The 24440-nt window shown below is 44.5% G+C and overlaps 2 protein-coding genes across 2 annotated transcripts; both read right to left on the minus strand.

Moving 5' to 3' along the window:
* Positions 1 to 139: 139 nt before the first annotated feature.
* Positions 140 to 5533, minus strand: plpp5 (phospholipid phosphatase 5). Its single transcript, XM_071918965.2, has 8 exons — positions 5402 to 5533; positions 4759 to 4895; positions 4517 to 4625; positions 4193 to 4283; positions 3941 to 4004; positions 3706 to 3830; positions 3235 to 3405; positions 140 to 2768 (listed from the first exon to the last, which is right to left on the minus strand). Exons 2-8 carry the CDS (start codon positions 4827 to 4829, stop codon positions 2599 to 2601), a joined length of 801 nt encoding a protein of 266 aa, XP_071775066.1. The 5' UTR covers positions 4830 to 4895; positions 5402 to 5533; the 3' UTR covers positions 140 to 2598.
* Positions 5534 to 6883: 1350 nt separating this feature from the next.
* nsd3 (nuclear receptor binding SET domain protein 3) lies at positions 6884 to 24113 on the minus strand. The gene is made up of 24 exons (XM_071919095.2): positions 23313 to 24113; positions 22948 to 23196; positions 22668 to 22830; positions 21976 to 22130; positions 21054 to 21689; positions 20801 to 20963; positions 20595 to 20695; positions 20436 to 20481; positions 20202 to 20332; positions 19555 to 19680; positions 19316 to 19442; positions 19004 to 19204; positions 17387 to 17566; positions 16411 to 16557; positions 14845 to 15001; positions 14262 to 14464; positions 14000 to 14112; positions 13709 to 13855; positions 13487 to 13609; positions 12114 to 12230; positions 11864 to 12005; positions 11582 to 11688; positions 11254 to 11458; positions 6884 to 11147 (listed from the first exon to the last, which is right to left on the minus strand). The coding sequence occupies exons 1-24, from the start codon at positions 24111 to 24113 to the stop codon at positions 10876 to 10878; spliced, it is 4812 nt and encodes a 1603-aa protein (XP_071775196.2). The 3' UTR covers positions 6884 to 10875.
* Positions 24114 to 24440: the final 327 nt, after the last annotated feature.

Consider the following 24440-nt stretch of genomic DNA (forward strand, 5'->3'; position numbering starts at 1 on the left):
TAAAGGATCTCAACTTAGTAGTTCATGACTTGAAAACATTTAGGAACCCCTGCTTTAATCAATCCATTTCCATGCACATTGCAGCATAGCCCATATCAGTACAAGGATTGCCGACTCAAAATACAGGCAAAGGATGGCGTGGATTTAAGGAGTTTATTTAGAAACATCATTTAGAGTCACCAAAAGATTCATCGAAAGCATCACAACATATACAATCAGCATACTGTGCCAGCAGGAGCAGCCGCTATCATCCTACAAGCCAAGGCAAATGATCAGCATGACAAGAACAAAGCAACAGGCAAGTTTTAACATAATCCCTTGCCACTTTAGCAGATCTGAAGGAAAGCAGAGGATTAAGTAAAGACATTAATAACAACCCCATACACTGCTTTCAGATCTGAAAATCACAAAAACAATGGGAGAAATATGGGGGTTTTGCGTCCTGGTAGCTGGCAATGAAAGGGAGGAAGTGATGAGGGAATTAAGCAGTGGAACATGCAAGATGGTTTCATCTACAGTATGTACTCAGACAGCAGTGCAATACGGTGCAATAAGCATTTTATGCATGACAGATCTACCAGAAAACCCAATTTGCCCACAAATGTGATTCCATTCATGATCATGAAATACCATAATCACATTTAGGGTAAACACATGAATATTTAAAATTCAAGTAAACTCCTGCGTGCCCCAAAATTAAATATAACAGTTACAGACTTCTACATTATCTTATAAATAAGATTTACAAAGTAAGTCGAGATAAAATACTATTGGTTAATGGCCTGTATCAAATGTTGCCCTAAAGTCAAATGTTTGTTTCATTTTCATAGTTCACTTATCCCAGTTGTCCTATCAGTTGTAGATTCTACCCCTTTCCACCCAGCAAAAAAAATAAATAATATTTGTACCCAACAAACACCTCACCATTTAAATATATAGAAAAAAAATGCAAGTTATTTTTGAGGTAAAAAAGGCAACACGTCACATTTGAGCATAAAGTAGTCCTACACCTACTGAATCCCATACACTGCAAAACAACCATGAGTTAGGATTCAGACCCAAGTTGTTTCTACAGCAGAATGTAAATGCTAAAGAGCAGGTATACTGTTACACTGTTATATGCCGTATTTACGTCATTGTTTAACAGAGAGCCATAAAGAAATGTAGTAAACAAAGGCACAAATTAGTCTGTTCTTTCTGCTAAACCATTTGGTCCAAAACCACTGTGATTGCCTTTGCTTGATTCACAGCGATGAGCAAGTGCTTTGACCTATCAAAACTTTGGCTGGTTTCACACAGAGACAAAAACATGACTAGGTTTGATTGTTTTCCAAGTTTACACCTGCAAAAACAATCAGATCTATGTCAAACAGGGTTAAAAATCAGTTTTTTTTGTTCCAGTGTAAAGCCAGCTTTCCAGTCACATCCCAAGGATAAAACAGAGAGAACAAAGACCACAAAAAAAAGTAAAAACCTAAATGTAACTGAACCACAGACTGCAGTGCTCATTGTGTTTCTGAAACTCAACAGCACAACAAAGCACACAAACACCAGCCGTGAGTGACAACTATCAGAAAAAAATAACAAACCACTGTATGTACCAAGAGAAACGGTCTATTAACAGGATAGAAAAGCTGACCAGCAGAAGCGCTGGGAGGCTAGCACCAGGTACCTGGAGAGGTTAGGCCTCAAGTCGGTCCCACCCCACACAGGTTCAGCGGAAAGATCTGGTTCCATTGTAGCTCCTTCAACAATCAACCCTCCCCTAACCATTCACTGGTAACAGTTCACACCTCAAAAAGGGGCTGGACGGGCTGGGAGAAGGAGTCAGTTTGTGGTAACAGAACCAGACCTAAGCCTGAGACCACTGATGTAGAAATACACACATCTCATTATTCTGTTACAGTCATATTCATTAGTGTCGCTTGTCTATCACAAAGAACTAAAAATAAGTACAGCAGGCATTGCAAAAAACTGTGACAAGAGTTGAGCGAATCTGCTACATGTAGACGTTATATTGAGGACTGGGTATGACGTGTTTCCAGGTAACAATTTCAACATCTGTGAGTGGAAACACGGTGACATTCAGAATATGCTTTAGGAAGACAGAGAGATTTAAAGCAGTCAACACAGAGGCGGTCGAGGAAAACTGCAGAGACCAAAGATATGATGCTGATTGAGCCATTTTGATTACTCTACATTTAACTACAGTAGAAAGGGAAACCGAACGGAGTGTTGCTTCTGGATATGAACAGCTTACATCATTTCATCGTGAAATTCCCTAGTTTTTCTCTGGCTAAGTTAAATCAGATCTACTTTCCTTCACGTTTCTACCCTGGTTTTCGAAATGGTGTCTACAAAACAAAAAAAACATTGAGGTGGTGTATAAGTAACTGATGTACAACAGCTGAGGCAGAGACCTATGGGCAGTGAGCTATTAGAGTAGTGCTTCGTTGACCTGGTCAGCTGTTGTGAGTATCTGACGTTTTGTGTTCTATATGCACTGTACATAAGGTGTGAAAACCAGAATTAGGAGGATTACCAAAAAACCCATTATAAATCACACCAGCAAGGGAGCATTATCCAGTTAGAGCCATTCTACAGGGGCAGTATGTAGTTGGAGTTGGCCAGCTTGCGTTCCTGTGCAGCGGGTACAGTCTCTCTGTGGCGCAGAGGCCTGTGGCAGTCGGGGTCCTGGAGTGGAGGGTAGTGCTGTCTGTAACACAACCAGGCGAACACAAGGCCCAGAAGAGAACCCACCAACACATCTACATACAGGGGAGGGAAAACAAAAACACACACACATAAATACACACATGAGGAGCTTCATTCCAAAATAAAAATCAGGGTTCCCGCTGTGGACCTGATGTAAAATTCCATGACTTTTCCATAACAAAATCGAAGCGCTTCCATGACCTAAAAAAATAATTTCTTCCTGGTTTGTTATTGTTTTTCAGCTCAGAAAAGTTCAAAAAGGGTCTTTTTTGACATCTACTCTTTTTCACATCTACTCTTATATTGTGATACTATGATCGAAACGTTGCAATAAAGTATTATGCAAGTGTAGACAGTGTGCGGAGTTACAAAATAGTTCATAATATTGCTTGAAGTTGAGTTGAAATTGAACAATCGTATTACTTTGTGAGGTGCATTGTTCAGTTCTAAGCCCACTTCATAATTCAACTACACCATGCAGGCCATGATTTCAGTAGTCAGAAGGGCTTTGGCTCTCACCTTGCCAGTGGTGTTTGTAGTCACAGGTTCTGGAGAGGGCGATCATGGACGCGATGAGTAAAGGAGTGAGGAAGGCACACAGCCGCCACGCTCTGCCTTGGCCGCCTGCGTTGAAGCACCGCAGCTTTCCTCCTACGTACAGCGCTGTGAAACCCAACCCTGCAAACGCAACTGGGGCAAGGAGAACAGAGTGAGAGGACGGTTAGAGACAGAGGAAGGTCTATGTGGAGAGATAGCAGAAAGAGAAGACAACTGTAACAGAAAGAGAAGCATCAGAGACGGCGAGATGCTCTCATAGAGTGAGATGCTTTCTCGCTTGTACAAAGAAATTGCCTGGAGGTAAAAATACACTTACATGCACCCATTTTGTATTACGTGCCCCCCTTCCTACTCTTGATGTCTTTCCTCTGTGACTACTGATGAGGATGTATCAGCTACAGAGGAATAACTGCTGAAAAGAGAGTCTCTTACAGGATGAATGTCCGCTGGGGAAGCTCTTCCTGCCCTCCATGACGACATCTGGGTCACCGCTGCAGTGCAGCTCCAGGTTCATCTGACCGTCTGGGAAACAGCGGTAGAAGAAGTCTGGTCGCGGCCTGAGGCAGGAACACACACAGAGGACAAACGCTGCCTTATGAAACATCTATCCAGCATAAAACAGAGTATTATTGTCTGCAGCTTATAGAGATGACTTTGTTGTGTTTACCTGCCGACAACTAGCTTGATGGCGTTGGTGAAAACTCCATTCAGCACCAGAGTCAGAGTCACAGCTGTACAACAGAGAGAGACACAACTGAAACAATCCTTCACTATTATTCTTTCCCTTCCTCGTTCTGTTAATGTCTCTCTCCCTTTCTTTGTCATAATGAATCACGAAAAGGACCGGTCAACTCGAGACCAGTAACTTTTTTTTTAACGCAACCAGCTAAATGCTTTGACGCAGCTGTCCGTTCCTTACCCAGCGAGGCTTCCTTCAGATCTCCCCTCTCCGACTTCTTCAGCAGGGTGAAAAGCAGGATTACCATCAGCGGGGTGAAACACACCACACTCTATCGCAGAGAAGGGAAAACAGAGAATATAACAAATCTAATCCACTACAATGGATTTAGGGAAAATGAATAACGGAAGTCTTTGTGCTTTCCTTTTTAAATACATTGTCAGGAAAGATACGAGGGGAACGACTTCAGATCCTCTCCAGTGAGCAGCATTAGGGATGAGGTCAGGAGATGTAGGAGGGATGTAGTTTAACTTTAGCTCACAAGTACACAGAAATACTACTTACAAACATAAGAGAGGTGGGTACGTGGTCCCTTTCCACACGATGGAATTTATACAACCACATCTCCTCCGCCTGGATTTCACGGTAGAATGGGGGAAGCTGTTCCGTCACACTGAGAGCAACAAACACACAAACAGAGCTGTGTAGGTATGTTTACATTTCCACCACAAAAAGATACTGCCTTCCTTGTACCAATATTCAAATCATAAAACAGAGGCATGTGATTAAAAGGAAGACATACTCACAGGAACACAACCAAAAGCACCATTCGGATGGACACCTCTGAGAGTAAACCACGCAGGAGCCTCCTCTTCATTTTGTTTCTTGGAGTGGACTTCAGTCAACAGCCAACATGGTCAATCCACTAGCAACCTTGCCTTAACTGGGACAGAAGAGAAATGAGGGGTTGATGGGAAGTTGTTGACTGGCAGGAGAGTGTAAACTGTCATGAAGGAAATTGATGAAAGGTGTGAACATTTGATGGATGGTAGTTCGTGTGAGGTCACCTGACTGGTAAAGCCCTACCCTACGTACGTTACCTAACTACATTCCACACTAGCTAGGCCAACATTACACCGCACCTGTGTTCACAGTGACATCTTTCTGCTAAGTGCTACAAATATTTAGAAACTGAGTCATTTTATTAGCGACAACTGCGTGCTTGTTAACCGTAGTAGCCTGGACAGCCTGCCCCTGTCTACCAACACACAGGACAAGACAACATGCTAACGTTAGCAGTCTTTGTTGATGAAGCAAACATCAGAGCAGGCTAAGCTAGCACGAGCAGCATTAGCCAGCTAGCAACATCTGTCAAGCGAGCTAGACATCTGGCCCATTTCCGCATTCTCAAGTGGGAATCCCTCCGCCTCAGGCCCCACCGTTACTAACCTTAAACCAGGTCGTTTGTCCCTTTTTTCACATATTAACGTCTGCTCTTAACGTGTATTAGGCCTCGACATCGTCTACTTGTACCGTCCGTGGAAGTCGCGCGTTTGAGGACTCGCAAGAATCCGGGGTGCCAGGATGCCAGGATGCCACGGAGATGAGCACGTGAAGCTACCGACAACAGCAGCGCCACATCCGGTTCAGTATTTTCAAAATAAAGGTACGCATTCTAATGCAGTACTTAGTACCTTAACAGTATGGTCTTTTACAGGAAAATGTGCTTTAAATGCTCACTATTGGTCAGAGTACAGACACAAAATGTAAAGACATCATATAAAATCACATTTGCACTCAGGGGGACACGAATAACAGAGCAAATTAAATTCAAGATGTTGACTTTTCCATGGAAAATATGTTGGACTATTAATTCTTCCATCAGCCATAATTGCCATCCACCAAATTGAATTTCATATCTACAAAGTCCATTCAAACCACCGTATAACAAACTAAGAGACACATTTGGAGGAACACCCCTTTGAAGTGTAGCCTAATCTTCACACTTTTCTGATTTGTTTGTTAATAATGGAAATGTAATTATAGATACTAAAAACATTTTCTTACTAAATATCTATTAGTTACTCTTTTAATATTATTTTATTTTTTATTTGAAATCGAAATAGAACATTTTGAGTTTAACTTATTGAGTATTTCCAAGTTTTAATTTGGAAAATCAATTACAGGTTGCCATAAAAACCGGAAATAATACTCCGGACTATTTTGTCTGCCTTGACAGACTGGATGCAAGCAGCCACATCACGCTGTAGAGTGCCATCTAGTGGTTAAAGGGCTACAGAGCTACAACAGATTTTTCATTAGTTTGATTTTTAGTTTCAGTTAGTATTCAGACAGGGTTTGCTAGCTTTAGTTTTCTAATTGATTGATTTATAATATTAATAAATGTTTTAGTTTTTTTTTGTCATAAGATAAGGAAAAGATGTCCTGAGTCACTATATTTATATTTGTACTGTTAAAAAGGAATTGCACAAACACACAGCTGGAGAATTACTTCACAGTATGAATCCTATACACCTCCTTCATATAGTCATTTTTTAGTCCACTTGTGACTACAGTGTAGTGACAAACCTGTTGTTTGTGTATCTTTAACTGCTGCTTCCTAACCTTACTGAAGTAAAATAGTAATAGTCAAATATTACTTTAAGTAGTTTTTAGTTTAGTTACAGTTTTTTCATGCAGTTTCCATTTTATTTCAGTTTACTTAAATGTTTTATCATGCTTAGCTTCAGCTATAATATCTTTGGTTCATAAATAAAATAAGTTAAAGTTAATAAGTTAAAGATTTGGTGCAGAGAAAAGGTAGTGCAGCTATCACAATCATTTTAAGCGAGAACATCAATCTAATATATCCTGTTCCTTCACCTAATCGTTTTAAATCAAGTGAGGGAGACCGTTTCACTGAGACAGAGTACAGCTTTATTAAAGTCAAACTTCAGGCATGTCTGAACTCTTCAAACTCAACTTTAGAATGAAAAAGGACAGAATCAATAGTCTCAAATAAAAAGACAGTCATGTACAAAAAGAGTGTTGTCCCAACAGTCACACACATTTAGAAGCAGAATTGTACAGGCAATAGCACGCCACACTAACATGATCCTATGCAAGTTCAATGCAAACTATTTACAAGTCTTCAACAATATGCAATATGCAATAACACAGGTTGAACAGTAATCAACATGGTATTTTGTGTTCATCCACGTTTTAATTGAAGCAACACCAAGAGAGATAGATATGACCCCAGTTAGAATTACTGTAAGCAATTTTACTACATGTAAAAAGAGATGAGTGCTTATGAAACTGAATTTCTTTATTCCAACACTATTTCTCCCCTGACAGCATGTCAATCAAAAACATAATGACAGTCAGCAACATTGCACAAAAACCAAAAGACATCACAGTGAACTGAAACATACCCTTCAGACATAGGGGGATCCATTCTAAATTTATGTGTCAAAAGAAAATTTGCAAAATTCTGGACACGTATAAAAACAAAATCCTTCTCCTCAGGCTTGTAAGGGTCACTTAAACTGAGAACCAACATGCTGTCTTCTCAAAAATGTGGTCACCGCACAAGAATGAACCAACAAAACATAATATACATCAGATACTATATTAAGTAAATGAAATGATGCCACACACTGGGACACATAAATTAGGCATACATAATACTGCTGCTGTAACAGCTGAGAAGGGCAGAGGACAAAACGTGTGAATGTTACGTCAGACTGGCACAAAATGATTCATGTTCATGCGGTCTGGAGGTGCAAAAATAAAGGCTGTCCGGTAACAATGAATCTCTGTGCAGTATAGGGGGGAAAAGATAAAGATACAGAAATAAAACTAAACGATTGGCGTTAAAATTATAGACCCTCCAACTAATTAAAAAATGGATTAAACCAGTGTCTCCTGCATGAAGAGTCTCATGTTGGGAAGGTGGAGTTTGAGTTTATGTGCCTCAGCTGCTGTGGGTTAGGAAAGACTTGGAGACCGGACTGAAGAACTGATTTCTGAAGCATGACAGAGATCGCAGCCATACACACAGACTCAAATCTGTCCCGTACAGTCTAATAATCACAGATGTATGAATGCTGTATAAAAATTACATGAATAAATAAAAAAATAAAGAATGTCAAATAATGAATGAACAAAGGAAATTCAAGTTTAGACCGTTAACACGCAGACCGTTTGAATATGTAAAAGTGCCTTAATTATGCACCCACCTGATAATGAGCTGTGTGAACTACAGCAAGTACTGGAATGGCCTAAATCCTACGACTATCTACTGAACGTCTACCGAACAAAACGCTGCTCACCTCGTCTCTGAATGCTAGAGTTTGGCAAATTTGAGGAGCAGTTATCTACTCGCATGAGGAAAAGAAATCAGAATAGTCCATTTTAATCAAACGATTTTGTCGTTTTTCACAAATTCAACTACTGTATGCGCTGGGGGAGATCTTAAGTGAACTGAATGGGGGAGATTGGCACCGTTTCACCCTGTTGCGAGACGACTGACTTTTGACACCGATCAGCTTGGGAGTCTTTAAGAAAGTCTTTAAGGACAGAAAACACAAACAGTCATGTACCAGAGAAGAATCACAAGCATAGGCTCGGGCGTGATTGCAAAGAAGCTTCCTCCTGTCAGGATTACTTGAGTCCAGGCTAAAACCGCCCCGAACAGAAACTTTACACTCCAGTATTGAACTGCTTTACACTGTTTTAACATCAATACAGTGAGTCACGGTACAGGTCGATGAGCAGCGGCTGTTACCAAATGTGGAATCATTACACCAATGTGAAAACAAAATGAATGCAATGACTAGATACAGATAAATTATGTAAAGCTCCCCATATTGTTTTTTTTTTTCTCCATAGTCTATTTCATTTAAACCTTGGTGGAGAGGGAGACAACTTACTGCACTGGTGTTTAAAACGGAAATCGACTGGTATAAAATATGGTGTAATAAATACAAAAAATTGGATTTCACAGATGGGCGATTAAAAACACTGTACATAAGTTTGCAACATTATTTGTACATTATACTGGACTGCTGTATAACATAACGTCTCCTGCTTGATATAAAACCCAGCCTTGGAAGATGCTCTCGAGGTCGTTCACTACAGTGAGGATGAAGAACAACAGCCAAGGCAGACAGCGGACTGACTCCATCGTACCTTGGATGACACTGAGGGTGTTTGTCTAGCTATACGGTCGAAGAGGCTGAGCGTTCCCATCCGTGCCAAAAACAGCATTTAGGACGATCCCACCAGAACCGGGCCGAGCGCTATGTCGCAATGTTTTGATTTCTGACCGAGAGAAAAAGTTACAACACAGTTTAAAGTTCAACATTACTACAGAAGAAGAGGTATCCATTTTTAAACATGTACACTTGTCATATGTTCTTTTTATATACATTTCTGTATATGTATGACCTACCTAAATTGTGTAGCGATAAGCCGTGTGAAAGTGCTTCAGAAAAGTTTGGCAAAACAAATGGAAAACAAAGCATTAGCGGTCACAGTACACAACGTTACAGAAATGGACTGCGTCTGGGCAGTAGAGATTACAGCCAGAGTCAAAGCGAGGTGATCCCTTAAGGCCGATTAACAATACTTTAGACAGCACCAGTGATCACAAGCTGGGCCCCTCCATCTAGAATACTACTCTAGTACACTGTAACAGTAACTGATAGGCGAACATGTGGAACAGAACTTATCGGACCATTGAAAGAAAAACAAAAAAATTAAAAAAAATCAAAAAGTATTTGTCCTCTTGTTAAAAAAAGTAAATGCATTTAGCATTTCCTTCTTGCAGGAGAGGCAAGGCTGTGACTGCTGCTGGCGCTTCACCGCTCTGTCCCTCCTGTTCTTTAGTACTTTACAATATTATGAGCCAATTATGTACACAATGGCGAGTGAGACTGGCAATATGAAAATCACAAGTACTTCTGTAATGTCATACCATTACACTATATACCATTATATTTCACCTTAATAGGACTATTTTCACAAGGAGGTCTGCGTAATGCTTAACACCTAAACAAACAAACATAATACACCACTCACCGAGATGAAGTGAGAGAATCTGTCTGTAAACATTAACAAACATAGATACTGTATATAATTATATTCATCATCTATACTCATAAGTATATTAAAACCATGTCTAAGGAAGGTTGGAATGTAGTGTGGTCCTGAAAATTGCACAAATCGGTCATTTCCCCCTCCTTTCTCAAAGAAGAGATAAATAGAATGATAGATCACATCTGGAGTGATGATCGCTGTGGAAGAGTGTAAAGGTTGGCTCTGCGTGGCCGCCGCTCCGTGAAGCCGTCTGTGTGTGAGACGCAAACGGACTCCGAGCAACCACAACTCACAGCAGGTAAACAAGGAGAAGAGCAGCGTGGTGGAGAGCTTCGGCTCTACATCTCTCTCTCTCTCTCTCCCTCTCTCTCTTTCCCCACCTCCCTCATTGAGTTCTTCAAAGTGCCGGTAACTGACATACGTGACAACACTTAAAATTCCACAGCTGTAAAAATGAAAAAAAAAAAAAACACAATGAGGTGGCGGTCTGGGTCCTCCGCTGGGCTCAGACCGAGTGTTAGTGGTGGTGTTTTTTCATGGCAAGAGAGGAGGAAAATAGCGCACTGCGATGCCTGGTCGCCTCCACCTGCCGACACTCCAGACCAACGTGCAATCCCTCTGCTCACGCCACGGCGGCGACGAGGCGTTCACCTGCGTGTCTCAGCTCTGAATGAGTGGCTGTGGCGCTGGTCAAAAAAGCGCCGTATTCCCTTTCATAGTGCGCTGCTCGGATCAGAGGTGGGTCGGGTGGGGAGCTCGGTGAGGCCGTGGCCGACGGGAGCGCACTGTACAGGGAGCGAGGTATCGAGGGAGCTGCAGCGTCACTCTGCGGCCGGCTGGCCAGGCTCCGCCTCGGGCTCCTCCTTCACCCTGACGGGGCTCAGACCGGGGCTGCGCGGCTGGGCGGGGTCGGAGTTGGAGCCCAGGGGACTGAGGGGGTTGTGGTTGGAGCAGCAGGGGCGGCCCTCCAGGGACGAGGGGGTGAGAGCGCCCGCCTCGTGATCCCGGCAGAAGGAGCGAGGGCAGAACTCGCAGAGAGACGAGGCCGGGCCGCCGCACACGCTGCAGTCGTGCCACGGACACTCCCAACGACCTGCAGACACAGAGAGAGGTTGTTATGGGGATACAGTGACCAGCTGTGGGTAGAGGATGTGTTACCGACTCAAAGTTTCACACAACCGAGCTCGTTTTGCCATTACCGTATGGGGGCTTGGTGAGGTTGAGACACAGCAGGTGGTACGCTTTGGGACAGTCCTTCCTGTCACACATCACCAGCTCCCCTCCCTCTCCGCAGCAGAAACAGAAGTACTCGTGTGTGTGTTTGCCCTCCGGCCGCAGCTTCCGCTTCTTAGGCTTCAGCTTGGCGTTCCTGGCCTTCTCCTCTTTTTCCATCACCACCGCACTCTGGAAGAAACAATCAGAATACAAATTGACATGCTTACACTGACCGCTGCTACAGTCAACACCACTCTCTGACTGAAAGTAGCACTGGAATCATGATGATGAGGAGAGGGAAGGTTGCCCCACCGTCGGCTGCACCCCTAGGAATCCGGAGCAGTTGTCGGCTCCGCAGTGGCAAGACGTTCTCCTGTTGCCCACACAGTGCAGGTTGTAGTTGAACGTCAGCTCTGTGCCTGAAGGAAACACCAGGGACAGCATTCACATCAAAAGGACTGTCTCACTTGAGTGTGGGCGTGTGCATGTAATATACTGTATGTGTATGCGTGCGTATACGTAAGATGGAGATATAATATATGGCAGATTATACTGTATGTGTATGCTTGTGTGTGTGTTTAAACGTGAGCTCACCAGCCTCAATGTCACAGAGGGTGAAGAGTCCGATGCGAACATCTCCGTTTACCGTCCATTTCTGGGTCTCACAGTTGGGGCTGCAGCTGTGGTTCATAAAGCGAGAGGAGTTTCCTTTGGGCCCGGCGTCTATCACGCGATCCTAGGAAGGAAAAGACGGACCTTTAGACAGCGGGTCTCTACAAGACGCTCGGGAGTGGTTTTCCCCCTGAACAGGTGCTTGGACGTTCACCCGTTTCAGTGGCGTTACCTTAGTGAGGGTGAGCATGTAGAAGTTGGTCACGTGATTCTCGTGGGCGCGTTTGATCCGCTGCTGGCACTCCTCTGAGTCTATCACCTCTCCCACATACTCTGTCACAAAGTCACCCTGTAGAAAACATGACATCACATTTTAAGCGTTTTGCAGACACTCTTCAAAATCCAATCTGACTTACAATGAATGATCAGTGTCTTGCTCAAGGACACTGCAACGGGACACATGGCTGCTGCAGGGATTGAACCTGTGACCTTTTGATATGGGACAGTCTTTCTAATCACAAGGCCATCCTGATGCCACACAATTTCACCAGGCAAACAAATAGTAAATATTCTAAAGATTTTCCAGCATTTGGCCAGCAGTAATTTCACATCCTGCATACAACCACCAAGCAAAATCCATGGGGAAGAATTATGCAACTAATTTGGTCTTCCCTTAAAACTGCTAAATTATAACTGATGGCTCCGATGACCACCAGTCTCAGTGACATTCAGTCTCTTTCACACGTGCTGGAGCCCTGAAATTAACATTTCCCTGATGACACCTGGATATTTTGAATTTTCCTCTCATTTTTCTCCTCTGGGCCTCTCGTCACACCGTTGCATCTGAACTCCAGTTAGCTAAAAATTGTTTATTTTGATGCTCGACTTAGAAAACATATGTTGTGAGTGACATGCAGATTGCCATTTGATTTGTCATTCCTGACAGTGGTCCAAAGGCCTCAAGATGTTGGTGCAATTCATTTGCATTTACTTGCATCTCGAGCCCAAACGACAAAACCTTGAAAGAAATCTTGACCACATACTGTGCAGAAAGAAGCAGCTGGTCAAAAATTGTGATGTGATGCCTTCCTCCGACTATATACACAACAGCTATATGTGAACAACAGAAACTCAACAGTTTGATATTGTTGTTAAAATCATAGACATGGACCACTCCATGTCTAAGTCCGCCACCTGCTCTACCCTGCAAGTGCTGCATGCTGATGCTGCCTCTAGCACACTCAGATCAAATATGTGATGCGTAGAAAAAGAACCCCAACAAGCCCAATAAATTGTATATTACAGGACGGTGCTTGCGCAGTACGGCAAATGGTGGGCTTGAATGTAATGGTCTGTTTCTGAGACATTCTAAAGTTGATTTTGACATTGAAATTGAACTTTTGAATATCTAGTTTTCACATATAGATCTGTTTTGTAGATACTCAAGGGGGAAGAACCGGCTTCTGACCAGCCGCTCGAATTACAGTCAAGATGTTCCGATTCACGATGCAACTAAATACAAATGAACGACATTTTGAGGCGGTTCGGGCGACACTGAGAAGTGATGCATTAGACGTGGGAATTCCTGCTGAGCCCGACGCTCACCTTCCTTAGAGCCTGGTTGGTCCTGAGGCCCCAGCCACGGCCGTCCGTCTTTATCACCTCTGTCTCTGCATAGAGCCGCTTGGAGAAACACTGGTTCTCACAGCTGTCTCCTGCAGGACACACCTGCCAACGACAACATGAAGGTAAGCAGTTAAAACCCTTTCACTGCTTTTATTATTTAATAAATTGTTTTCACATGCAATGAGGAACATGTATGCGGACCTGTGGATGACACTCGTACTGCAGCATGCGGTTGAGACACTGGGAGTCGAGGTTGCAAGGATGCTCATCAGTTGGTTTGCAGTTGCATCGTGGGATTTCTGACAGGTCAGCGACATGCACCTGCACTTTCCCCACTGGCTTGTTGGACTGGCAAGGAATCACAACACCCACACAAGTAAAAACACTGGAGACTTTGCACTATAACATCTTACTGAATACAACTATGAGGTATACAAATATAATACATTTGTTGTGTGGTTTGTTATTGAGTGTGACATTGAATTCAATTACCTTGATGAATTTATAAGGTGGAGGTTTGCGTGAGTTGCGTTCCTGCTCTAGAGCCTCCCTGCTCTCCCTCTGAGCCTTGAGCTCCTGGAACCTCCGGGCTGCTTCCTCCAAAGCTGAAACACATAAACAGTCTCTTACAAATTCATGGGCCCAACTGTTTTCTAGGCATAAATCATAATAGATTAGTCCTGAAATATGAGGGAACTTTGTATACTCATTTATCTGTCACATATGGAACTCTGGTTCCATATGTGACAACTACCTTTCTTGAAGGTTTTGTTGATGTTGATCTGACCCGTCACAAAGTTCTTGTCGTTCTCCACGTAGGGGAACACGCGGCCCTGGTTGATCCAGTAGTAGTCATGGGAACCAAAGAAGAAGACAGGGAAGTCACCAATATCGTGGCGAAGGCTCTGGATGTTTGATGGCACCAAGCGAGGGTTGCAGATCTCCGCTGGCCACCACCTGCAGGATAACAGGACAGGGACATTGTTGAAAGAGAAGAGGGAGAAGAGCAGAGCCTGCTCTCCTCCCTCAGCCTGGAGGCTGTTTGTCTTGCTGCTTGTCTTGTGCTTTTCGCTATGTTTGTCCTATATCATTTTGTTGATATAGGATCAACTGATTGTTGATCAGTTAGATCTAGTTAGGCTCATTCTCTGTACAGTCCTCTGGGACATGCTTGTGATAAAGGGCTATGCAAATAAACAAACTTGAGCAGAGAGAGGACAGTGGGGATAGAGGAAGAGTGTGGGAAGGACAAAGCACAAGACATGCAATCCAAACTGATTATAGCCTAAGGCAACAGTTGCACAGCTATGAGCAGTGGTCTCTGCTTTCCTGCTTACCTGTAGTTGCCCAGTTTGACCCAGACAATTTGTTTGTAGTGAGGTTTCTTCCCGGCCCTGCAATCACTACAGGACCACGCCCCCTCCGGCATCTCCATCTCCAGACACTCCGGGTGGAATGAAGCTGGGCATGAGTCGCAGCACAGCAACTTGCCTCCTACAAGTGTATGGATGTATGCAAGTGTATGTGTGTGTATTGTGGGAAATGGGTATGCAAAGAGAGGAGCAATATATGATTAGACGATGCACCTTAAAACCTGGCCATACTCTGAATCTCATTTGCAGACAAGCCTGAGAAATATGTCTAAATACAATGTTGGAGCTGCAAAGCAAAATGTATAGACAACAATCGAAGCATCAAGTCAGAAAAAATCTTGATCTACAGTAATATTACTGCAATAACAGCTTATCATTATTCTTTTGGCTTGCAGAGAGGCTCCTGTGACCGCCATGCAGCATGACCAGGCCTGAAAATGGTTGGAAACCGCTGCATGGGGTTGTCAGGTCAGTTCTAACATCTACTGTTATGGTGTGTCTGACAATCAGATTCAGAGTACTGTACCAAGACCTGTCTACAGTCAATACATGCAGTAGCGCAGGAATGAACCAGCCAGCAAGTTAACCATGAATCACCGGGTTAAATTCAAAATAACAACATATTAGCAAAAAGCTGGCATGCAGTCCTGCCAGTAAAGCACATTTTTCCCATCACACATACCGCATCCTGCACAGACCAGCTTGCATGGAATCTTTTTTTTTTTTTTTTTTTTAATATCGCAATTTGCCAAACATCAAACAGTTTAATTTCACAATCCTAGGATTTGGGGACTCCATCTCTGAAGTCTGAAATTCTTTGCCGTTTACTAGTGTCAAGTCCTGATTGAGAGAATATTCCATCCAAGGCAGGTCACAGCTCAAGAAATGGAGATGAGCCAAAAAAATTCATCTGATAATTTCAGTCAAAAATAAAACTTAGTTGCAGTCAGCATAGAAGAGGTGAGGTTGGACAAGGCTTTCAAATCAAAACAAGCCCAGAGTGCTGAAGCAGAGAAGCAGTGTGCCTCCAGCAGCAATAAGCCCCATATATCACAGACAGAACCTAAACTAACCCAGGGAATCCACTTTCAATAAATACACAATCATATAACTATTACAGCCTACATCGCCAATTAAATTTTCCCAACAGAGAAAACAACAGATTTAGTCACTTTAGCCAAAATAACTTTTGATTTATCTGGTATTATCAGATAAATCAAAAGTTTAAGGACTGATAAAGGAGTGATAAAGTATTAACAGATATTCACCCAGGTTGATTGATTCACAACCATGTAGGAGCAGTTTAATCTCAGTATATTATCTGCAGAAGTTAGGTGTTAGGGAACTTGGCTGAGGTTATTTTGTGCCACTCTGCATTAAAATTAACTGCAGTTAATTAACTTAGCATCTCAAGGCTTTGAAATGAAAGATGCATAAAAAAAAAAAGGAAATTAAATAAGAATGGGAGCAGGCACAAACACAAACACATACCAGTGGGATAAGGGAGAAAGAGAAAAACTGTTCAGTTACCTTTCCCAACATTCTTTTTGGTAGCTGACGAAGGAGAGGGAATCATAGGTAATTTCAACTCAGCACGATTTGACTCAGTCAGAAGGTAGTGGGACTTATAGGCATATGAACTTAATATGGTGTCAGTAAGGTCCTGCACTAACAGCCCTACACAAGACACACAGGAAGAGACGGGAGTGAGCCGCAATCAAACTAGAGTATCCAAATTCCACAAAAGAGAGAGCACACATACACACACACACACACACATATTGTTAGAGCACGAGAGAAACACAAGTAAAACAAAAAAAGCTTGTCCCAACACACATAGTGGCCTATACAATGCACTTGACTTACTGTTATAAAAAAAAAAGGCAAAGGTCCAAAATCAATTGTTTTTCGTGACTTGGATCCTGTTCAGGATAACTTGAAACAGAGTAAATCCTGTGTGTATTCTCACAAGTCGTCATCCAGACAGATGGGATCTTTTGTAAGTGGAGTGCAGTGTAACAGCCCAGATCATTCATAATATTAGTATTATGATGGAAAACAAACATTACATTTCACAGCACTGCTATTCATGAACAAAAATGCCCAACATGAAACATGTAACACTATAGATAAAATATCTATACGAAAGTACATGATGTTTCAATTTTCACGTATGTAATGTTACTGCAGCTGTGATTGTATTAACAAATTCTATGAAGGTCTTTTCAAGAAGCAAAATGTTACAGAGCTCAAGAAAAAACACTGATGGAGGGCGACCAGGTCCTGTTGAAGCTCCAGTGTGGATTGCAAGTAAGAAGAACTGATTGAGGAGTTAAGTCACAAGTCTGAAATCAGTCAGAAACCAGTGGAGGCAACATCACAAAGTCTGGTGAAATCGGAAAACGCTTGTTCAGGGTCATACACACTGCTGAATCACCCCTGTGGGAGAGCAACGGCGTTAGTGCGCGACTCCTCGGGGAAGCCGGCGAACGGTGCGAGCGCTTACCTCTGGCACAGAGGAAGCACCATCCCACGTTGATGGGGGAGGAGAGGAGGCCGTTCCTCTTGGCGCTGCCATGGCTGCTGCAGATCATGATGTGATGGGTGAGGACCACGCTGCCCGCCGCCACGCAGCTGTCTCCTGTGTGGTAGGCCACCGGACAGCGGATACAGCGCATCAAACGCCCTGAGGAGGAAGGGAGGGAGATGGAGAAAAGGGACGGTGATGAGCTAACATTTGATGACAGTTTAATCAAACTTACAGCTCCTATCTCGCTACACTCAGTGGCCACTTTATAAAAAAGGTACACCTCCCAGATGACACAAAACAGCTCGCTCCTTCAGACGGTGAGTCACGTGGCTCAGTACAATAAAGCATGCAGACAGGGTTGACGGGTTCAGTTACTGTTCAATTACACATTAGAATGGGAAAGACGCATGATCAAAGTGGCTTTGAATGTGGTATGATCGCTGGTGCCGCACACGCCGTTTCCACCATTTCAGAAGTTTTCACGCACTACAGTGTGTTGAGTTTACAGAGAATGGTGCGAAAAAACAAAAAGCAGTCCTGTGGGTGAAAACACCTTGTTGAGGGATGAGGTCAGAGGAGAATGGTAACACTTGCTCAAATTAACAAGCAGGCCAGCAGTATGCAAATACTGTAACAGCTCAGTACAACAGTGATGTGCAGAAAGGCATCTCACAACATGATGAAGCTACAGCTAAACTAGACGACTGAAGAGTGGAAAAGCACCGGTCTCACAAATTCAGGTTCCTGCTGCAACATGCTTATGGCAGGGTCAGAATTCGGTGTTAACAGCGTGAATCCATGGATCCATCCTGCCTGTTGTCAGCGGCACAGGCTGCTGCTGCTGCTGGTGTTGCGGTGTGAGGAATGTTTTCTAGGTGCAAATTAGGCCCCTTAGCAATAATTGAGCACTGTTTGAATGCCACAGCATACCTCACTATTGTTGCTGACCAGGTGCATCTCTTCATGGCCACAGCCTCCCCTTTTTCAAATGGATACTTCCAGCAGGATAATGCTCCATCATCTCAAGATGGTCCCAGGAACATGACAATTACTTTAGTTTACTCCAGTGGCCTGCGCAGTCTGCGGCTCTCTCCCCAATAGAGATGAGGTGGAACAGGATGTTCACAGCATGACTGCGCCGCAGAAAAATCTGCCGAAAATGCCTGCCGCTATCAAGTCAGCACAGACCAAGATCCCTGTCGAGGTGCACCTGATGAAGTAGCCACTGAGTGTGTATCCTCACTCTCCTTCCCAATCTAATTGCTCTCAAACAAGCTGTTATATCTGTGTTCTTAGCTCTTATTTTATTTTATTTATTTTCCTTGCACTTCTCTCATACATTCAGGAAGTATGGCCTTGATCCTTGCACTCCTTAGTATTGCCTGTAATTATATTGATCTCGGAATTTGACCTTATTCTACTGTTGCACTTATTCTGGTTAAGAGCCTCAGCTAGAAGCCTAAAATGTAATGGAAAATGCAACTATGAACAAATATGTTTTTCTTTCCCACCATGCTGATGTAGCATCTTCTCATTACAAATTCAAAGAGGAAAATGAGAGAGATTTAAAAAGGCAGAGTGGGACCTGCCTACCTTTACTGGCGCGCTGCAGGTCTCTCTCCAGGCAGCAGGTAGAGCAGCTGTGCTGCGGGCAGCAGAAGCCTCCACCCGGACTGCTGCTGGTGCCTGGGAGTTTACGGACACACTCCTCATGGTAGTAACAGCCACATCCAACCACAGAGCAGCGCGTCACCTCGCGCCCCACTGTTTTACAGCTAAAACAAGAATGATTGCCTGGGAAGAGAAAGAAAGTGAGAGAGTGTGAAAATAAAGAGCGAAACTCAAGGCAGATGAGGGACAGAGTTGAATTGTGAACCGTACGATGTTGTACTCAGGCGGCCTCACCGTTTCTACATTCCAGGCAGGTGAACTTGCCATCAGGTAGGGATGACAGACCTAGACACTCCAAGTGAAACTGTCTGTTGCAGTCTCCTTCACACACCACCAAACCCTCTCCGTACACTTCACAGATCTACACACACACGCACACACACACACACACACAGTTAAAACATAATATGACACAATACCTGTAAGCCTTTAGAGAAAGAGAGTATAACAAAGATGAATGATGTGGTGCCGACCTGGCATACAGTGTCTCTCTTGGCAGTGTTGCTGCCCTGCCGGGAGAGACTGGAGTCCACAGACTGAGTGTCTGATGCGTCTGCATCTGCTGCTGCCGGGCTATCGAGACTCTTCCCAAACAAACCCTGTCAGAAAGAGAGAGACATGGCGTGTTGGTGTGTTTTGGTGTGTGTGAGTGCATGAGAATGTGATGACTTAAGTTTATTGAGAGGATAAACCCCTCGAGATGTATCATCTCGTTTTCGAGGGGGTCCTACAGCAAAACACAGAATACCAAACAGTGACCACAACAAAGACTAACACATAACATTATTTCATTCTATCTGCATATACACAAATAAGTAGTCCAACCAAGTAAATCGTTACATAATTCCTCTGTGTATGCGTATCATTAAGTAATACAAATATCAGACAACACAATAAAAAAAGAAAAAAAAAGAAAAAAGAAATGGGAATTAGTCATAAATCAAGTGAGGATCATGAAAAGCGTATACAGTCAGTTTTAAGATAAGAAAATATTATATTCTTAAACAAGCTCAATATTGTTATTGATCGTAAAGAGTCTGGTGACTTATTCCAATCAGAAGCAGCCTTAAAAACAAATGCTCTTGCTGTGTGTGTGTGTGTGCGTGTTTTCCAAGCCAACCTGGGGGTCGTTGAGGCCTCTCGAGTCAGAATCGGACGTGTCTCTATACTGAGATGAAGCCATCTCCACGTCTGTAGAAGCCCGGCTTCGCTTCTTCAGGGGCTTGCAGGCGTCTGAGATCTCACTGGCTCCTGAGGATCACACAAAAGGATGATAAAAGAATAAATTATTCACCTTTTAGAAATATGAGGTGACACCTAAGTTTACAGTAGTCGTGAAAGAATAACCGTCTACCTTTCTGTGAGCCCGTCCTCAATGTGGTCTCAGGAGCCATCTCAGCCTGAGATAAGGTGAAACATAGAGGTTTGGTTTTAGTAGTAGTAGTAATTTTGATTCAGGTGGTAGCAGGTTAGTTTGAGGACATTTAGGACTTAAAAGGTGGAGGATTGGTACCTGTTCCTTTTTGGTTTTCTTCTTCGGGACGGGATCATTGCCTCTCTCAGACTCAGACCTGCTCCTGACTGACCGCCGCTGCTGCTTCCTCTCCTGAGAACCTGAAACACATGTGAGACACACATGAAACGTGTGACTACGTAACATCACTCTACTCATCAAACATTCAGCAAGAAAACGTGCAGCATGTCTGTGTGTTCCCATACCTTGTGGACTACTGTGGGGGGAGCCAGGAGAGGAGGCCTGCTGCGTTCCTCCCTCCTCGCTCCTGCGACTGGCGGGGGAACCTCTCCTCTCCTCCCCGTCTTCCTCCGCCTCATCCCCGTCTTCCTCCTCCTCTGGACTGGGTTCAGGTTTAGCTCCACAGTCCTGCTAAAAACATCAACAATTGAGTATCAGCTTAAAAAATGATGACACTGCGACGTCTGACAAGTTGCTGTCTGCCTGGCTTATACCAACCTCTGGTGAACAGTATCCCAGGTCGGGCTGCCTGACCTCTCCCTCCACTCTCTCCTCCCTTTCTTCCTCTTTTTCTTTCTTGGGAGAGGCAGCTGCTTTCTTCTGCAGGAGCGGCCAGTCGCACTTGGTGATCTCCACATTCAGCTTCTTCATGGTGATGGAGAGAGGCAGCAGCTTCCGCGCCGCTGCCGTTTTCCAGGCCCTCATCGGTGGCGGGGATTCCTGCCGTGCCCCTGCCTCGGAATCGGCATTCTGGGTAGGGGAGCCGGTCTGACTGGGGTTCCCCCTCTGGGTCTTCTCTCCATTTGAACCCTGGGAGTTGGCGGAGTCGTTTGCATTTGAGACGCTGCACTGCCTGCGAGGCAGCTGTCTGCGTGGCTGCTGCTCTCTCTCTGGTGACGTAACTCCTCCGTCTTCCTTCTTGCTGGTTGAGCTGCTGGAGCGCTGGCTACGTTTTTCGGCTCTGGGCGCGCCGGCGGCCTTCTTGGTGGGTGGGGGCTCGTTAGGGTCCGGGTCGACGTAGATGAAGGTGTAGTTGTCGATGCGTTCCTGCCGCGTCATCACAAAGGCGTCCTCGGCGTGGCCCACACCCACCTCCCACTGAGTACGCTCCCTCTGGGGGATGGGCTTCATAAGCTGGGGGAGAAAGTGCCAAACATACACATGACTCAGGTGACAAACTTTACTTCTAGTCATAATCTAAACAGATTCTACAAATATGTCATTCCTCCACCTGTTATACATGTGTTACTTCAAAATTAAACTTTTTCTCAGCATTTGAAAAAAATGATTGGGGATGAATGAATGATGAGTCTGAGTTAATGATTTCCCCCCAAAATGAAGCATTCAGAATAAAACTCAGCATATGAGTTTACATACTAATCTACCAGATTTTGCAAGCCCGATCTGGCCTTGTACATACTTTGTGTCTTTCTGCAGGGTTTGTGGTCTTGCGCAGCGTCTCGGCCTGCAGCTCCTCAAACTGGTGCTCCCCTTGGTAGAGGACTATCCTCTTCTCATGGATCCATGCTCGCTCAGCCACACTGCCAAAGAACTGGACATGATACTCCCTGTGACCTGCATGGCAGAAGAGAGAGTCAGGCAAACAAGCTGTACATACATGGTGTTTAGGTAACATTTTATTTGGATGCTCAGTGTTGGTACTATCAGGTGAAAAAAAGTAGATGTTCAATAAAGTGTAACTTGCCTATTTGCTACATCTCTAGACTATGTAACTCTAACCCTGAATTTAGCCTAACCCCAACCTTAAGATTAACCCTAACCCAGACACTGAATATCTATAGTCTACTTTTCACACTATTGTATCACCTGAAACTCATTAGACACATCATAGTCACATGATAGGAAGTTGAATGTCTGCATTGGACTATAAATAAAGTGTGACCGGTGTTTATGTCCTAGCCGTTATACAAAGGAAGGAAATATGCAGTTTCAAGGCGAGTGTGTTAGTTGTGATTTTGTGTCATTTTTATCAACTTCTGAAATACAGCTGCATGTCCATATATACAAGGTGATAGGTGTTTTGTGATGGTGTGTGTGTGTGTGTGTGTGTGTGTGTGTGTGTGTATGTCTCTGGTGCATGTGTAGCCTTACCTCTGGTGTTGATGCGTGTATGGACCTTCATCTGCGGGTCAGACGACACCATGCAGGGCCACCAGGGGTAGCTGCCCACCTTGGACCACACCAGATCCCCTATCACAAACTCCTTACAGAAGCCCGTCTCTTGGATCACTGAGGGGTGATGGACCTTCGGAACCTAAGGGTGAACACGAACACATCGCCAATATTCTTTAATAATCCAGCAAATGAATAATTGCTACATATGTTTACATTTAGTAGTGACTGGTGCATAAAGAAATCAAACTGCTCTTGCCTTTGGCGTCTTTGGCTCAGCTTTGATGACGGTCTTCTGAGGCTTCTCTGTCTGAGTCACAGGTTGTTCTCTGGGCGGAGGCTGGACATGGGCGTCCTCCGTCTGGCCCGTGGTTCCTGCCTGTGTTTGGCCCTGGTCCAAATCGCGCTCCTGGACCTGCACCTGCAGCCTAGCACTCTTTTTCCTCTTCTCCTTCTTCCTCTCATGTCTGCGCTGCATCTGTGTGGCCTGGTTCTTCTGGGACTCCTGCTGAAGTGTAAAAAAAGAGCAAAGCAGAACTGTGATGGCGAAACATCACTTAACTACATTACATTTACTGAATTCGCCTTATTCATGAGTGTGTCTACCTCGCTTGGACATGGTACCTGCAACTCCTGCAGCAAATCTCCACACAAAGCAGACTCAAACAGCTCTTTGCCATTCTGATACGTCTTTATGATCTTCAGCTTGATCTCCGGAGAGCTGGTTTTCTTCAGCACCCCGCCGGGGGTGGCGGACGGGGTGTGGGGGGGCTGAGAAGACGGGGTACTGTCCAGCAGGGACGGGGGAGGGCTGGAGGAGGGCAGGAGTAGCGGGGGAGGAGGGGGCAGCGTGTGGGTCATGATGTGAGGCGTCTGGGGCAGGTGGTGCTGGGAGGGCAGCGGCGGCGGGCTCTGAGGGTGCGGGTGCGGGTGAGGCTGTATGTGAGGCGGGTTGGAGTGGTAGTGGTGCGCGTGGTGGTGGTGGGGGTGGTGGTGGAGGTGCGGGTGGTGCGAGGGCAGCGGCGGAGACACGGGCGACAGCGGTCTCTCCTGGAGACCCGGGCCTCTCAGCACCGTTCCCTCCCCCGGCATGAGGCCGTGTTCTCCGTAGCCCCGTATCGCCCCGTAGCCGTTAGCCGAGCCGTTGGGGAACTGCGAGTACATGGAGAACTTGGCCTGCGGCTCGTACATGCCCAGACCCGGGGGGTAACCGTTGGCGACCTGGGGCATGTCCTCCGAGGCCGAGGGGGGGTAAGAAAACTCTGCTTCCAGGGCAGCATCGTAGGAGGGGCCTCCATCCTCACCCGGATCACTACCGGTGTCGTAGGTGCCCTCCTGTCGGATGTTGGCTGAGTCAATGAGCTGAGGGGGTTGCTGAATTGTATTTCCCATGATCCCTTGCATGAAAGAGAAGGAGAAATCCATTGTTGTGCTCCTGCATCCTTAACTGTCTTTTTCTCTGACTGGACCTGTTGAAAGAGAGATATACAATTGACCGAGAAGACAGCAGACTCGGATCATAAATGTAAAACTGAATCAACAGCTACACATTCCTTCTTCAAAATCAAGACAGGCTACCAGCCCAAACAGTTTGTTTAATAATCATCTCACTCATCCTGTATTAATTTTTAACAAAAATATGGCAGGTAACACAATCCTTTCAATAAATACATATCACATTTATTCTCCTCAGCACATAGTAAACAAACATAACAATGATACAACAGTTACTCATGCTCCCATAACTGTCTG

Source organism: Centroberyx gerrardi, chromosome 8 (assembly GCF_048128805.1).
Source record: "Centroberyx gerrardi isolate f3 chromosome 8, fCenGer3.hap1.cur.20231027, whole genome shotgun sequence".
NCBI classification, from domain to species: Eukaryota; Metazoa; Chordata; class Actinopteri; order Beryciformes; family Berycidae; genus Centroberyx; species Centroberyx gerrardi.

What these genes read in the sequence shown, in the direction of transcription:
- plpp5 (XM_071918965.2), bottom strand. Translation starts at nt 4,829, where the DNA reads ATGAAGAGGAGGCTCCTGCGTGGTTTACTCTCAGAGGTGTCCATCCGA. An exon ending in CCCCAGCGGACATTCATCCT is followed by an intron (nt 3,406 to 3,705) that starts GTAAGAGACTCT and finishes TCCTTGCCCCAG; the next exon opens with TTGCGTTTGCAGGGTTGGGT. An exon ending in CTACAAACACCACTGGCAAG is followed by an intron (nt 2,769 to 3,234) that starts GTGAGAGCCAAA and finishes CCCTGTATGTAG; the next exon opens with ATGTGTTGGTGGGTTCTCTT.
- nsd3 (XM_071919095.2), bottom strand. Translation starts at nt 24,113, where the DNA reads ATGGATTTCTCCTTCTCTTTCATGCAAGGGATCATGGGAAATACAATT. An exon ending in CCTGCAGCGCGCCAGTAAAG is followed by an intron (nt 17,567 to 19,003) that starts GTAGGCAGGTCC and finishes CTTCCTCCTCAG; the next exon opens with GGCGTTTGATGCGCTGTATC. An exon ending in GTGCTTCCTCTGTGCCAGAG is followed by an intron (nt 16,558 to 17,386) that starts GTAAGCGCTCGC and finishes TGTCTTGTGTAG; the next exon opens with GGCTGTTAGTGCAGGACCTT.